Below are 17,547 nucleotides of genomic sequence, written 5' to 3'. Positions count from 1 at the left end.
ATTATAATTCGTGTGCAACAGTTACTGGAGGACTAAGAATCTTGAAACAGACAGTTCTAAACTAAAAATCGAATATGATGAACATCTGAGGTTTCAATTCTAACATTATCTACCTTAAAATGATCCTTTTATATATAGACACTCATTGATAACTATAATGAACGAGCGAGCGTTTAGTCAATAAAAGAAGACTAAAAGAACCGTCACACAATTTGAGACGGTCTTACTCTATAATTTGTATTTTCCCCAATTTCTTACCTTTCTCATGCCTCAAATGTCAGCATACCTCCTTCCGACATCGACTTGACATAATATCAGGAATCAAAAAATCTGAAAATTTTAATATTAGACAAGTACTGTGTACTGTTCTTCTACATAAGATAAGCAGGTAACACTTCTTCCAACTACAAAATTTGTCTAAGAGCAACCATATGAAAACACGCTTCGATGCAATGGCAACTCCGCTTAAAAAGACATAGCTCGTAACTGTATTTTCCAAATCAGCGTCGTTAGCCTCGCAACTCTTGCCAAAAACGCCAAGGAATGCTCTACAAATTTCACTCTCAAATCCCAACTCTGCTTTGTCTGGGAAGAGAGCTCATATAACTGTTCCTGCGGAAACAACATTCATAATCAACCCAATGTCACTTGGACGAAACATTGATCATCATCATCATGATAAAGCTTTAAGCTAGCTTTTAATTAGACCAGTAAGCCTTGTATGAGACGGTTTCACGTGTGAGACTAACCTAAACCTTTAGGTATACCTCGTTTAATCACGGGGTTAATGAGCAAGCCTCACATGTAAGACCGTCTCATATGAGTTTTTTTTTGGAGTTCCAACAAAAATAAAAAAAATAAAAACTTGGCTTTATGTACTGCAGTTAGTCTGAGCAAAAACTACAAAAAAATATGGGTGCATGAAATGGAGCAAATACTATTACAGAAAATAAAGAGCTGATCAATCACCACAAAGGATCCAGATAATTACAGGCGGAACTCGCTAACTGCTAACAAGTGAAGCCGTGACAAACTGATAATTCAAGAGGTAGCCATTTTCTAACCCTGTTGTTGCACAAACTGATCAGAAAGCTAGCCTAAGATATTCAAAGTTATACTCTTCTTTGATGGCTTGCAAAAATTTCATCTATTACTTAAAATTCAAGTGATCGCAAGATGTGGTGACATCTATCCTTGGTGTTTAAGGCGTTCAGGTTCACTATGTCCACATTCTACAGCAAACAAGTGCACCAAATCATAGCCTTTTATCACAGGGCTCCAAGTCCTCAAATAGCTACATGCCTACATAGTACATATCAGTAATAGATTATTATTGGGCACTGCGAAATTCAATTATCTACTCTTATTTTATTTTATGGAAGACTCCCAGATAAACTATAACGTTGTGGTATCCTATTAGAAGTGACATACTGACATGTACTCAGATAAGATGTTGTAGGCTTGCAGCACAATAAGCTCACAAAACACAGCAACCACGCACAATACTCAAACCAGAGCAAAATAAACTAGGTCACAAGAGTATAAACAGCCAACTAACAAATACAGAGTAACATGTTAATTAGCCTTTCATACCAACAAGTAAGAGAGTCTTGGTAAAGACAACCAAAAATAACAAAAAAGATTAAAGACTGAGACATGAATGAAGAAGTATACCATTGTTTCCATGCAAATCATTTTTCTATGCTTGTTGAGCACAGATACCTCAATGTATATTCGTTGGAAGAGCATGTCTCGGCCAAATCCTGATGTAATATGGTAATTGCTTTCTGCAAGGATTTTAGAGCAGGAAGCAATTTTCTCGAATTCTGTTGGATCGAGAGACCATGGGCTTTGCCAATTTCCTGCCAGAAAGGATGGGGATCAGTTAAATATGAAGCTCTGAATTAAGTACTCTATCTGCCCAAAAAATCATCATGGATCAAAGTGACTGTGAACTTCTCGATTGAGTTAACTAACTATGTTGGGTTTTTTTACCTCTAAGGTACTCAACCACTCGTTTATGTATATATCACAATCATGTGAAAAAAAATTATCAAACAGAATCAGATTTTCGGTGCCCGGGAAACGTGAGAACACACACGCACGCACATAACAAATAACCCCAGAAATTTAGCTTGACAACACTATCAATATTACCCCGATACCTCAAGAATTTACCTATGTGGCCTGGTGGGGGGTATGGGGTACACCGGTACGCAACCTTAGAGAGACTGATAGGCTGCTTATGAAAACCCAACCACTAATTCATAGTAAAAGAACCACACACATTAGCACTTTGTATGGAAGGAGGGATTTGAAAGAGGAGGGAAAGTAGGGGCTCATTTTTCCTCCTATAAGCCAAGTTAAAATCCGTTCCAACATAGGAGACATTTGGCAGGAACCTTTCTGGCTCCATAGTCCATACCCCTCAGCCTCTCCCTTTCCCTCCACTTATTGTATCCAAACAAAGTTGTTAGTGTGCAATTTTGCCATATTACACAAGATCAAAAAGTCGCTCAATGTAAAATAAATAAAAACAGCTTGAAACATAACACAATCAATATTACTTTAGTAGGGCTGAGCAAAAAATCCGATTATCCAAACCGATCCGATCTGATCCGAATTTTTGGATATCCGATCCGAAAGTTAAGTTTGATTTGGATATCTGATCCGAAATTTTTGGTTTTGGTTTGGATATGGATATTAGAATTAAAACATTTGGATATCCGATCCGATCCGAAACTATAGTTTTCTAGTATAATTTCGAGAAAATAAAATTTTATTTGATACAACAGCTTAATTAATATTTAAAACATTAGAGAAATATCTAAGTCGTACTTAAATATTATGTCGAGAACATTGGAGTAAGAATACTAAAGAAAATCATCATGTAAGACTATGAATATAATGTTTCAAACTTAATTTTAAAGTAAATTCAAAAGTATTGATATCCGATGGATATCCGCATCCGATCCGATTATTTTGGATATCCGAAACATTTGGTTTGGACTATTGGATATCTAACTTCAAGATTTCTAATATGGATATCCGATCCGAACTAGCACTTTGGATCGGATACCCGATCCGTACTCTGCCCTAGTAGGCAATGATGTACGTGAAGTAGAGGTGGACTTCGGGCCGGTTCAGCACGGGCCGGGCCGGGCTGGTACCGGGCTGGGTTGGGGGATGAGGAGCCCGAGCCCACACTGCGGGCTGGGAGCGGGCCGGGTTAGGTATTGGTGGCCCTGAACCGGCCCAGTTGGGCAGAAAAGTGCAAAAAAGGATTCGGGCTGGATGGGCTGGACAGTGTGGGCTGAGGAAGAGAGAGCCCGGGACCGGCCCGTGTTGGGGAGTGGGTTGTGCGGGCTGGAACACGGGTTGGGCGGGCCATGAAAATTGGAGCCCGAAATTGCGGGCCGGGTCAGTGTGGGCCGGGCTGACCCGCACCAAAGTCCACCTCTAACGTGAAGTGGCAATCCTTTTGGGAAATAAAAGCAATGGGGGGAAAAATTCAGACGAGGGCAATCAGATACACTAACGACCATTTGTAACTACTTCAACTTTCTTCAAAAAACAAATCAAAGATTAAGAATAAATATAAATTGAGACAAACCTGACACCATCTGAGAATGAACTCCAGGAAAGGACAGCCTTCCATAAGCTCAGTCAATGCCTCGATTAACCTTTGCAAGTATCTGAAAGGGATTGCTGAAACGACTACCGCAATATCAGCAGGATTCACGGAAAGAATGCACTTTTTTATAAGGGAGTCTTCATTTAGTCTAAGGCTAAGAATCAGAGCTCTAGTCGGTTGGTCTTCGTTAAGTGCAGCATCAACTGCCTGAAAAGTATAGGACAATGTTACCATATAAATTTGTCTTGAACAAGTAAATTAGGATAAGCACATATAGATCTAGTAATTTAACACGAGGAAGAAAACAAAAAAAAAATCGAGAAAAAAATAATTGAACAAATCATAATTAAAACAGTGCCGGCAAACCATAGCAAATTCTATTCTAAGAAGATTACCCAACATATAAACACCAGGAGAGGAGGGAACACAGATTTATTTCTGAAAGGTGTATCAAACAGAAAAGAAATAGCCACATGATATATACAATCCAAGAGACAATCAGAGCAAGATGGGATTATAAGTTTATAACAAATTAACAATATTAAAAGTACCTCCGGTGTAACATCTATGTCAAGATCAGTTGGATCAAAAACAAATGATTCGTCCACGGAATAAACTAGAACTCCCTCGGTGGTCGCAGCAGAAAAGCTTCGTCCAGTAGGTGCAATACGAAGGCACTTTGTCCGAATAATAGGCCTTCCCCTGTTTGCTGTAGCCCCGGGCAAATTCAAGCCCAATTTACCCCGCGTTTGTTTGTCAGCTCCCTCCTCCGTGTCACTATCGTCATCATCAATCAAATCCATCGGACCAGCTTCTGTCATATTTTTCGAATTTAACATATCTAGAACCCCATCAAGTGAAAGATTATGGGTTATTTGAAACCTTCGAAGCAACACCTAAGCCATAAAAAAAAAAGATCTATCAGACACATGAAATCCAAGTAGTAGTCACCTTTAACACAGCAAAGCATAAGTAACCATAGTCTACTTTTACACAAATGATTAAAAATGCATTGCTGAAGGAGTGGAATAATGATTCTGTGTTTGTAATATGCCAGTTATTGTAATGAATCCCCATGGGCCGTGGCAACATAGAAAAAAAAACGTGATGGTAATTGATTTTCGTTCCATTTTTTCATTTCTTCAACTGATAATATGCCAGTGTTTGTCAGTGTGTAAATAATCCCTTGTGGCAATTTGGAAAAAATTAAGGGACAAAATCACAAAAACCATTTCTCTCCATGTGATTTATTCCTTCTACTGAAAGATATGAGCATTTGTTACCATTTCCCTCTCTATCTTGGGTGCTACATTCATATGTCGACTGCCCTGTGGTGAAAATTCACTTCCGCTTTCTGAAAGTCTTCGTTAAATTTTAGCCCAATACTTATTAAAGATTTCAGCCTTCCTGAAGTTATATGGGTAGGTTTGACTCAAAAAATATATATATATATTTATATATGGGAAGGTTAAATATTTACTGCACAGCCCCCCTCATAATTTAGCTCAAAATGATGGTTCAGGCTCGCCAACTAGTGCTTTAATTCTTAGTTCTCTCCTCAGACAATTGAGAAACTAGATGTGGAAAAAAGAGAAAATCCGGCAGAAAAAGAGATCAAATACTACAAGTGATTCCCATAGTTTTTTTTTTTTTTTATGTATAATAAAATGGGTTTTTTTGTCAAAAACTACCTTATATTTAGGGGTATTTGTAAAAGACTACCTTATATTATTTTTCTTGTTTTAGACTACCTTTGTTTTCTCTTTTTTGGGTCAAAAACTACCTATGCTGAAAATATGGTGAAATTTGATCGATTTAACGACATTAACCTATCTCACATTACTCTCTTAACACCAAACAACAAAGATCAAGTGCGTTCAAACCACAATTTAACTTCAAATAAGCATAATTTATGTTTTAACATTTCAATAATAACTACGAACATCTCTTAAAGTTAAGCGTAAGTACATCCTAACTTCCCAAAATAGGGTCTCAGCAAGTTTGAAACACAAAGGACTCATGCAAAATAGGTTAAAGCCAGGAAAGTGACCAATTCCGTCTAGACTCTTAGCATAGGTAGTTATTGACCAAAAGAAAGAAACCAAAGGTAGTCGAAAACAAAAAAAAATAATGTAAGGTAGTATTTTTACAAATAGCCTTAAATATAAGGTAGTTTATAACAAAAAACCCTAATAAAATCATAGCCAAAATTATGTGTCTCTCCACCTTCTTTAACAGCATTAATCCCCTCGTTGCAATAGAAAGTGCACACCTACACATCCAAAGAATTCTAGTACTGCACTTACAGGATGGTAGCAAATACTCTCCTCCAGGCTTATACAAAACTAAAACGATGTGATTCTTGAAATAGTTATATAAGACGTTTCTTCAAGATAATGACAACTAGAAAAAAGAAAAGAAAGGTTCACACGATTAGTTCACCAAAAAAAAACACCAGCAAAAGAATATACGCCTGAGAGAAAAGCAGAGAATACAAGCAAGTCGGAGTAGTGTCAGTGACAAACCTGCTCAGCAATATCATACATACAAATAAACTTGCTGTTTCCACCAGCCAATATATAACTCCCATCAGCAGAATAACACAAAGTTGTGAAGTATTTCCCAGAAGTAGAGTTAGCTGCTGATCTACGGTCAGTCATCAACCGACCTCCGGCAATATCTCTACGACCTTCAATAGTGTACATTAATAAACCATCAAGAGGATCCCAGAAACTAATAAGGCCATCCAGTGTGCTAGAAGCCAGTTGTTTTCCATCTGGACGATAGACAACAGTAAGGACGTCATGGACATGTTGAAAGGTCTCCACCGAACCTTTTCCTTCAAAAACATCCCACAACCTAACAGTTTTGTCCCATGAGGAAGAAGCTAAGATTGCCTGCAGACACGTGAAGTTTCCATGAGGATGTCAACTGTATACATAAGACCATGCACTTCGAAAACAGTCGAAGGTTCAAATAAAACATCCATGACTTATCCGCGCAGAAGTTCTCATCTTTTTGAGACGACAAGGAAAAATTATTCATCCAAATATAGAGGGTATTGAACGTGGAAAGAGAAATAAATCTCGTAGAACTAGCAGGTTGAACAACCATTGCACCGTAAGAAAAAAAAAAGGAAAAGATTACGCACATTAGTCGGAGAAAACATTAGTCCATGGACGGGCCCTTCATGACCACTAAGAACGTCAAGCAAGCGGCCTGTCTTCATCGACCAAACAAAAATCTGAAATGCACATGAAAATTAAACAGTATTAGGCATGTATGTAACAAGCATAAAACTACCCTAAAGAAGTCCAGGTACATGATATGTATGTACCTCAAATGAATCTAAAGTTCCAGCACAAATAACTTCCCCACTTTGATCAGCTGTCAGAGAAACAAACTGCTTAGAAGATGGTGTAGTAAATGTTCTGAAGTTCCTATATCGAAAAAGGTCCCAAGCACGAACTGTGCCATCAAGAGATGCACTTAAGAGGCTATGATTATTTGCCATGAAATGAAGTGCAGTAACGGCATTGGTATGCTCAGGAAATGTGACGAAACAAAACCCAGAAGCTACATTCCAAACCTGAGAGAAGAGGGAAAAAACCACTAAATGAGAAACGAATATGCATTAGACATTAAGACAATGGACCTTGATACATTCAATGAATCAAATCAGCAAAAGCAAATATCCCACTTTTATTTCATTAAGACCACTGAATTTCAGACAATTCTACCTTGATCTTGTTATCATCAGCTCCAGTAGCAAGAAGCTGCGAATCGGGTGAATAAGCAACACAATTCACATCAAAGTAATGACCTTGTTGTTTCAGAATATAGCTCTCTGACTTCCATTCCCAAACAAGCAGCTGACCAAGCCTTGCACACCCAAAGGTCAACCAGTTACCAAGATCATTGAATATAGCAGTAGTAATTTTTTCTCGTGAAATCGAAAGCATATGAATGCAAATGAAATCAGGCATTTGGTACAACCCAAATGCACCACTCGAAAACCCAACCACCACGAGATCAAGCCCCCGGTGATAATCACATGCTGTCACCTTCGCAGGCGCTTGCATAAAGAAATCCTTCTTCAACAACACCCACTTACATTGGTGCAACAAAATTTCACTATCCCCATCCTCAAAGTTCCTATCTTTTCCATCAAAATCCTTCCTTTTCTTCGTAATATCACTAACAACCACCTCATTACCTCCCTCCTCCATCTTCTCCGGCGTACCCGGGGAAGGCGGATCAGCCATTTCTTCATCACTCTCGCCCAATGCACCATCACCATCTAACTCAAGACAGCCCCACTTAAACAACCCTCCATCACGCGAAACAGTATAAACCCGTGAAACCTTCCCCGTCACCTTATCAACTCCGAAAAACGCTCCCACAATAATATCCCTATGACCCAAAAACAAAAAAGACTTATCACTCTTCTTATCACTCCCATACAATTTCCTCAAACAAAACAACCTAACAACCAAATCCCGCGATCCCGCCAACAAATAATCCGAATCCGGACTCCAATTCAAACAAGTAACCCTATCATTACAATCAGCAAAAGTCCTATAAAGCGCAAACGGAAAAAACTCTTTACGAAAACCCGGCGACCGCCAAATTTGTATCAATTTACCAATTGCAACAGCAATAAATTGACCATTAGGACTAAATTGAATAGCGGAAACCTTACCCTTAAAAGTAATCCGATGAAGAACAATCCGACGATTAAGATTAATAAATTGAGCTCTACTATTATCATCAACAGCTAAAATAAAGTTACCGTCAGGCGAAACAGCGATTCGGGCGATGTTTGCGGAAGATTGACATGGTAGGGTTAGGGTTTCCGATTTAACTAGGTCTGTGACGGAAATGCGATTACCTACAGGTGAAATTAGTCGATTGTTTTGTGATACGACAACGTTTCCACCTCTGTATGGTGCTCCAAGAAGGTTCTGGAATCTGTAATTCATGGTGGTGGAATTGAAGACGGTGAGAATTTGGGGATTATTTTAGGGTTTTGGAGGAGAGAGAAAGGGGATTAGGGTTTACGTTAAACCCTAGTTTAGAGGTTTTATGAAAATGGAAGGGGAACAGTCAACCGGTTAGCCGGTTCAAGTTTTATCAACTGAGGAAAAAATTGTTCCAATAAGACTGAAAGTTTTAAGGCAAAACTCGAAAGTGTCATTAACTAGTATTGGTACTTATTATTATTTTTTTTTCATTAATTAAAATTAGTTAAAGTTGCATAACTCATAAATTTATTAATAAATAAATTTTGAGATAAATTCACTACTCCCGCTCTTAATATTTTACTCTTATTAATGAAATAATAGTAATAACATTTCATTACTTTCCCGTAATCATGGTTACTTTCACTAATCCCGCCGTAATTATTGTTACTGTCATTGTTGCCGCATTAATATTGATAATTTCACTACTCTCGCCGTAATTATTGTTACTTTCACAATTGTATTAATATTGATTATTTCACTACTTCCGTTGTTGTTTCTACCACTTTCACTAATCTCGCTGATAATATTGTTACTTTTACTATTCAAATGATTGATTACTATCATATAACTATATCCAATGTTACTACAATTCTTTCCCTTACTGACGAAATTACCTTTACCTCTTAGCCATGCAATTTTAAGAGAATTATATATTTATATAAATATATTACATATATGTTGGATCATATCGAAATAATTATGCAATATTATATATCACTCGGTCCATTGTCACTCACTCGGTCGAGTGCCGGTCTACTCTGTTGAGTGCGACGCAGTTCTCAGTAGTGACCAATTTTCGTAAAATAGGTATATCTCACTCGTTTCTTGGTCATTTTGGGCGTGTGACCTACCTTTGGAATCGTAAGAGAACAAGCTATCGCATCCAGCTGTAATCACATCAATATCATGTATGTATCTCAAGTATGACGGTTTTAAGACGACCCTTCTACGGACGGCCATTATCACAACTCTACTAAGTCTAATATAAGTTATACTCGGTCCACTAGGTCTACTCGGTCGAGTGAACGCCCTAGAAACTACGAGATATTACAACGTGATAGCCTGCAAACCACATATATCCAGGTAAGCCAGCCGAGGGTAGCAGGTTCGAAATCTATTAGGCATGGACTCGGGTCAATAATGTTCCACAAAATTTTTCTCTTAGGGAGGCGTGAACCTGGGTCTCGTGGGAATTTCACACATGTTTTAACCACTAAAAAAAAAAATGAATATAAATATCTTATAATTTGATACAAAGATAACTAGATCATTTGTTTTATCTATCAAAATACACGGTCCAAATAAGAAAAAAATCGGCTCAGATAAACTTTCCCATTTTACAAAAATATCATTTAAATGAAAGTCGGTTCAATTATAAAATCGGACTAAAGTTCAATCAAAAGCGGTTTTAATTTAAAATATAAACTAAAATCGTAAAAATGGAATAGTCATAAATCCCTTTAAAAGTTTAAATAAAATATGACTTATAAAAATGGCGGTAAAACGAATTTAGTTAAATTAAATTCTCCTGTCACACTAACAACAGTCGAGAATGAATTAGAATTTAAAATTATAATTCGAAAAATAGCGGGTGTTACATGAACAACATCGTATCTAGAACATCCGAACAACCACCAACACTAAATACATTAGGGTCTAATAACAGTGATGATGATAATGCAAAATTGCAAACAATAATACAAATAAGAACAATACTAACATCATTAGAGGTGTTCAGAATAAACCGAAACGCAATAACCGAACGAAAAACCGTGTATATTTAAGTTTTGGTTAATTGAACCGTGTCGACAAAGCGGTTCATTGACCCAATCCGTTAACTTTATAATGGAAAAGGTCCGGTTATGATTCACATTTTAGAAAATCAGTTAACTGAACCGAACCGTTTCACAAAAAAATAAGCAAAAAAATTAAATATTATATAAAAAAATTGTTCTTTCGTTTAGTTTTCCTAATGTATCCAAATTTAAAATTTCTTAAATTGATTAATGTTAATGTTTAGCTAATTAACTTTATTGTTGAGTATAACATATAACGAAATATTGTTTTGAATATTAGAAAAAATTAACGAAAACTACAAAAAAATTATATGTAGAACGATTATCGGTTAACCGGTAACTGAACCGCTAATAACCATTTAAAGTCTTTAATCAAATCGTGTTTAACCGTTAGAAACGGTACAGTTTAGGTTCGGAGTTTTGTTAAACCGAACCGTGTGGAGGTTCGGTAAACCGAACCACAAATGAACACCCTTAAACATCATTACTAATACCAATCCAAAGACAGTACGCGGATACCTATAAATAGGGACCGTGGTATATCGCGAATAATCAATTGGAACTGGAGACTTGATTCCTAACAAAGTAAATAGAAACACTACTATTTGTTACATTTTTGAATTTTAAGATTGCTTAGTTGAAAGATACAAGCATAATCAGATGAAACTGTTAAAAACATAAATTCTAATGGCATATGACTAAACCTATCTATTTTCCAAACTGTTTCTTAGTAAAACCTTTAGTTGAGTTCAGTAACGGCGACAACTTTTGAATCGACAAGTGTATCAATGTTGTCTATAGAGAAAGGTAGAAATAACGGCGGTCAGGGGAAAAACCGGGAGACTTATAATCATCGGAAATGATTTTTTTTTTCATTATGTCCAAGTAGGCATCTTCCCCCGCCAAAAAAAACAAGAATTCGTCAATTATTTCCCTTCAGAACGGAGATAACCCTTTCTCAAACATCCCCAACACACCTCCATACATTAGTGTAGTAATCGTTCTCACACAAGACATATAAATGATTACTCTCGGATATCCAGACATTACTAAATCGCGTGTAAGAGCGATCCACAAAAGCAGCATCAAATGCGAGGCTTAGAGAGATAAGACAAGTAAAGAACCATAACCTAATTTCCAATAGATGCTACCACCAGCAAAAAACCATCAATGGAGGAATTAATTGCAGCCGGGAGGTTAGACCAAGAACAATTGTTGTTGGAAGAAAGGGAAACGACAAAAGTGGTAGTGATGGAGACAATAAAGTAGGCATTGGCTTGGCAAGAAAACTCATAATGTCACATACGAGCATTAGAATATTATTATTTACTTCGACTTTGTCATTTGTTGCCGGATTCCAAGTGAGAAAGTGATACAAATCTAAGAGATAGAGATATAACAGACCAAAAGTAGTGGAGGCAATGATTTTATTTCTTTAATAATATGAAACTTTTCAGAAAACAACTTCATCTTCATTGATGTTATCATTCTTCTCGATTCTTATTATCATAATATCATCATCATCATTGTTAACATGTCTATCTGATATTTATCACTTGTATCATGATTTTTTTTCTTTATTTGACTACCAGCTTATCTCAACTTAGCCTTTTACTGCAAAATTTACGTCTTTATATATAATTACCAACGTCGTAATGAATTATGTATTTATTTATTATTTGGTATATACAGAAAAGAGAAGCATTCCAAGAAAAACATCATGTGAGCTCAACTTTTTTCACTAAGGTTAGTTTAATGACATTTATATTGGATAAATGATAATTCATTTCTAATGACATTCTTGGATACAATTTTATTGGATGTATAATATTTGTGTTCCTTTTTTTTTACAGATGATTAACTTGGTCTATTTTATTTGCCGAAAGCATGCACATGAAACAACTATGTCTATATTTGAAAAAATAACCACTGCATTTGTAATGTCTATTATTACAATTAAGCTGCACCGTTTTTTATAATAATACTTTTTTTTTTAAAAGACATTATATTTGACAATAATAATACAGGTTTTATTACTGAATAATAAAATTTTATTTCTTCCCTATTTTATTGTATGATTACTTGTCTGCCCCAGATATATTTATATAGGTCTTGTCATAAACTAACCATGTGACCAATAAAAGTGATGGGGCATATTCTGCACCGCTGACCAAGTCAACACACTGAGCAAGGTCAAAGATGTCCACAGCAAGTCAACGACTTAGATAGCCTAGCCGATGCATCCCATCGGCTCGCCACTGGTCTCGGCGTGACAACCCGCCAGGGACACACATCCGCGTACTCATATCCAAGACCCCTCGGCGGCGAGTCAACATTGTCCGCCGGCCTGCCATAGGTCCCTCGGCCGAGGGGTAGATCAGTCTTTCCACCTGCTAGCCACTTGGCCACTTGGCCACTACGTGACAAAAGGTGAAAGTCTATAAATACTCCTCAACCTTCATTGAGGAAAGGATCCCACAATTATAACCTAAATACACTATTCATCTGGTAATATCTCCCTTATCTCTCTACAATACGCATCTAGCCAAGTAACACGGCTTAATCCTTTAAGTTTACGACTTGAGCGTCGGAGTGAGTACGCTTGGCACACAAACAAGCCCTCGCCTCGTTCATTGTTGCAGGAGAGGCCGAGTGGGACGATAGGAGCAAGAAGGATTCAGCTCAAGACATTATTCTACAAGCCACGGGTGGTAACTAATCACTGCTCTGGAATTATACCCGGAACAATTGGCGCCGTCATGGGGGAAGACACTAGAAGCTAGTCACATTCATTCCCAAACAAAAACAAAACTCAAAATAAAACCCACCCAAAAAGCCGAGAAAATGTCGAAACAAAGAAGACGCAATGTGTGACCGACGAAACCGCGTTCTACCAAGATGACGCTTTCAACAACTCCGGAGTCATGCAGCCCTCCACCGGCGGAGTAATCCAACCGGAGTTCGGGATGCCAATAATACCCGACGCGCCGGTGCCAACCAACCAGGTCACCATCATGGGGCATGTGGTTGACGTAGAAAAGCTAAAAATGCTCCTGGACCTAATCGGCAACACGCCCGCTCACACTTTGTCACACCGACAAGAGCGGCGGAAACCGTCCGGGATAACGGGGCCCAAAACGTGACTCCGAGAAATCTGAACGGAGCACTAGGAGAAGTTGACCCAGTCAAGACGCCGGGGGAGCCCAAAGTGGGCGCGGTAGACCTAAGTCCTTCCCGCACTCGCGGAAGGACAGCGTCCCCGCCACACGAACGAGGCATACCCCAAAGGAGCCGAGAGGAGTCCGACTCGGCGAGTTGGAGAAGGAGTCATAGTCGAAGAAGGAGCCCCTCCCGCTACGAGGGGAGAAGCCCGGATAGGGATGCGAGGAGCCGATCGCCACGTGTCATTCAACACGTGGTCAAGCAACCCCTCAACGCCTACGTCCTAGAAGTCCCGGTGCCAAACAAGCTAAAACGCCACCCCTATCATACAAGGGGGATAGCGATCCGGTAGACCACGGCGAGGCTTTCGAGTCTTACATGTCGGTATGGGAGCAGCCCGACGACGAGTGCAGTGTGTGCCGAATTTTCCCAACAACTCGCACGGGATGGCTCGGAGCCGGTACAAAGGGCTTCCGATGGCTCGGTGTACTACTACGCCGACCGAAGGGCGCTTTCCTAACCCAAGACTCTGCATAAGAGAAGGGCCGTAGAGACCTCCGACCTCCTAACTATCGACGAGAGGGGGCGAGTCTCTCCGGAGCTACGTGAAGAGGTTTGATGGAAAGGTCCAGCAGATTCGAGAAATTAATCCCGAGCCGGCGGCCTTCGATGATGAAGGGCCTCCCGAGGGGAGCCTTAAAAACGAGCTCATCAAGAGCGGAGGCCTAGGCCGGGACGCCGCCGGGGAAGGCGGCCGACCCGTGGCCATCAAGGTAGAAGACTATCACAAGACCTGGGTAGATCCCAGGCGAAGCCGAGCACTCGAAAAGAGGAGTCACCGGCGGACGGCCCCGGGACGAAGAACGCCGCGACAACAACGGTTCGCGGTCCGATGGAAAACGCCGTGAGAATAATAGATCACGGTCGGACAGATCCGACCGGAGGCAAGACTCGGTGGGCGCCGGGTGGAATTCGGGAACGTACCACCGAGGCGGTATAGTGAAAAAACCCCCTCGTCGTATCGGCCCGCCGAGGTCTTCGCCCTGAGCAAAAACGAGGGCCAGAAGTGGGAGAGACCCCCAAGCCAAAAAGTGACGGTGACACGAGCCAATCTTTGTGAGTACCACGGCCACACCGGCCATTTAACCAACGATCGCCGCCATCGAAGAATGCCATAGAGGAACCGATCCGGAAGGAAGCCTCGGCAAGTACGTCGCAAAAGGCCAAAAGACGACGCCGCGATTCGGATAAAAAGTCCGTTTTCGAACGGATAGGAGTGATTCACGTTGTCATCGGGGGCAACGAGAACGGAGGGTCCGCTCATGGGCACAAATGACACCTAAACGAGCTATATCAGGCCATCAACTTTGTGCCCAACTCAGGGATCCCCTCTGCAAGCATCCCCGACATGACTATTGGAAGAAAGGACTACGAAGGGGTCATCGCCCCTCACAACGACCCGCTCGTAGTCAATTTAGACATATCCAACCACCTGTCAAGAGGTGCCGATTGACACAGCGCATACACGAACATCATGTTTAGAGAATGCTTCCTCGGCCTCGGCCTGAAGATCAAAGACTTAAGCCCCTGCACCAACCCGCTATACTGACTTTTAAGGGGCCGGCCTGGTACCACCAAATCAATTAGGCTCCCGGTGAGATTCGGCGAAAAGACGTCGCCCAAGAACGTCCTAGCCGAGTTTGTGGTCATCGACGGCTCGTCCGCATACAACGTCCTCATAGGCCGGGTCACCCTAAGCGAGGCCGACGCAGTGATGTCCATCCGGGCCCTAACACTGATGTACGTCTCGGACCGGGGGGAAGCGCATAAGCTCGTCTCCAAAGACGAAAAGGATGAGGTGATCAACGTCCGTATAGCTGCCCGAGGATGCAACATGCGATCCCTCAAAGAGGCGAGAAAGTCCGAAAAAGGGAAGAGTCCGTCCTTGCGGCAGGAGGGCGACCAAATGGATACAACTAGGGGCCGACGAGGAAGTGTGCTCGTAATGAGCCGATAGGGCATCGGTAATCTCGTAAGAATTTATGTAGCCGAGGTGTCCAAAAATCATGGACACCCCAACGCATGTTTTCACCTAATGAGAAACCGTCAAGCCTTCGATCAAAGCGAAATTTCCCCATCGCTTATCTATCAAGAAACAGACGCCGCTCACACATCATCATACCGACAAGAGCGGCGATCGTTGCGAAGAAATACAAATGGCGCCGTCGCAGTCACCCCAAGTAGTAGACGCCACGGCAGTCACCCCAAGAGGTAGACTCCGTCGCAGTCACTCCAAGTGGTAGACGCCACGTAACACGCTATCAAGAAACAGACGCCGGCTCACACTGTCATACCGACAAGAGCGGCAGTCGTTATGAAGAACTACAGCGCCGTCGCAGTCACCCCAAGTAGTAGACGCCACGGCAGTCACCCCAAGAGGTAGACTCCGTCGCAGTCACTCCAAGTGGTAGACGCCACGTAACACGCTATCAAGAAACAGACGCCGGCCACACCACATACCGACAAGAGCGGCAATCGTTATGAAGAACTACAAATACCGTCGCAGTCACCCCAAGTAGTAGACGCCACGGCAGTCACCCCAAGAGGTAGACTCCGTCGCAGTCACTCCAAGTGGTAGACGCCACGTAACACGCTATCAAGAAATGACGCCGCTCACACTGTCATACCGACAAGAGCGGCAGATCGTTGCGAAGAAATACGTCCGTGCAAGATCACCCCAAGTAGTAGACGCCACGGCAGTCACCCCAAGAGGTAGACGCCGTCGCGGTCACTCCAAGTGGTAGACGCCACGTAACACGCTATCAAGAAACGACGCCACACATCATACCGACAAGAGCGGCGATCGTTATGAAGAACTACGGCGCCGTCGCAGTCACCCCAAGTAGTAGACGCCACGGCAATCACCCCAAGAGGTAGACGCCGTCGCAGTCACTCCAAGTGGTAGACGCCACGTAACACGCTATTAAGAACCAACGCCGCTTCCCGGCCAATCCAACAAGAGCCATCGCACATTACACTCGCAAAAAAACATTCAAAGTGTCTTGGAAGCGTTGAAACACGGTTGAGATACGCACTCAAAACGGCCCCGGCCAAGCCGAGGCGAAACAAAAGGGCGCTCAATTAAGAATACAGAAGACAACTCGATAGAGATGAGATAAAGACCACGGCCAGGCCGCAGGCGAAAGAAACGAATTGTTATTAGAAGATAAGTTACAAGATTTACAAGTGAGAAGAATACGGACGACGGCCGTCCCCCGAGGGGATAATCCGAGACACAACCTACTAAAAGTTGTACAAAAAGCAAAAGCTACGATTATACCAAGAGATAGCGGGAAGGAAGAGAGTTTGAGTAATTGGCCCACGACAGGTGAAATCGATCACCAAACTTGTTCTCATCAAGCGACATGTTAGTGAGGAGTCAAAACAGATCTGTAAAACTTGCTCTCTTAGGCCTCTCTTTTGCCATCGATGTCGGCGGCGCATCTTCCCCGATGGCAACAACCAAGAGCTTCTCTAGCGGCCTCGGCCTTGGCCTCGGCATCCTCACCGCCCTCATCCTTTCGGCCTCTTCCTTAGCCACTCTAGCCCTCTCAGCAAGAGCCGCTCTCTCCGCGGCCGCCTCCCCCTCCATCTTCGCCTTCGCCGCCTCTTTGGCCGCCTCCACCGCGGCTTTCTCCTTAGCCTCGACTCGTCATCAAGCAAGGACGTCGAACCTGTCCCACGGGAAGGAGCCATCAAGAGGGAAAAGCTCCCCGATAACTTCCCTGGCAGCATCTTCGGCCAAGTCCCGGAACTCGGCGCACAGTTTGGGGAGCATGACGGTTTGGAGCATATCGACGTCCGCCTCCTTTTGCTTGATGATGGCCTCTTTGCCACGAATCAGCTCAGCCTGGGCCTTAAACATGCCCCT

At 41.6% G+C, this 17,547-nt stretch overlaps 1 protein-coding gene across 1 annotated transcript; it reads right to left on the bottom strand.

The window, feature by feature from the left end:
* Positions 1 to 323: 323 nt before the first annotated feature.
* Positions 324 to 8,807, bottom strand: LOC141611090 (periodic tryptophan protein 2). The gene is made up of 8 exons (XM_074429503.1): positions 7,375 to 8,807; positions 6,972 to 7,223; positions 6,786 to 6,878; positions 6,160 to 6,531; positions 4,186 to 4,530; positions 3,614 to 3,841; positions 1,675 to 1,862; positions 324 to 612 (listed from the first exon to the last, which is right to left on the bottom strand). Exons 1-7 carry the CDS (start codon positions 8,614 to 8,616, stop codon positions 1,692 to 1,694), a joined length of 2,703 nt encoding a protein of 900 aa, XP_074285604.1. The 5' UTR covers positions 8,617 to 8,807; the 3' UTR covers positions 324 to 612; positions 1,675 to 1,691.
* Positions 8,808 to 17,547: the final 8,740 nt, after the last annotated feature.

Source organism: Silene latifolia, chromosome 11 (assembly GCF_048544455.1).
Source record: "Silene latifolia isolate original U9 population chromosome 11, ASM4854445v1, whole genome shotgun sequence".
Lineage (NCBI taxonomy): Eukaryota > Viridiplantae > Streptophyta > Magnoliopsida > Caryophyllales > Caryophyllaceae > Silene > Silene latifolia.
Note: the sequence above shows the minus strand (reverse complement) of the source record. Positions and strands in the feature narration are given on the sequence as shown.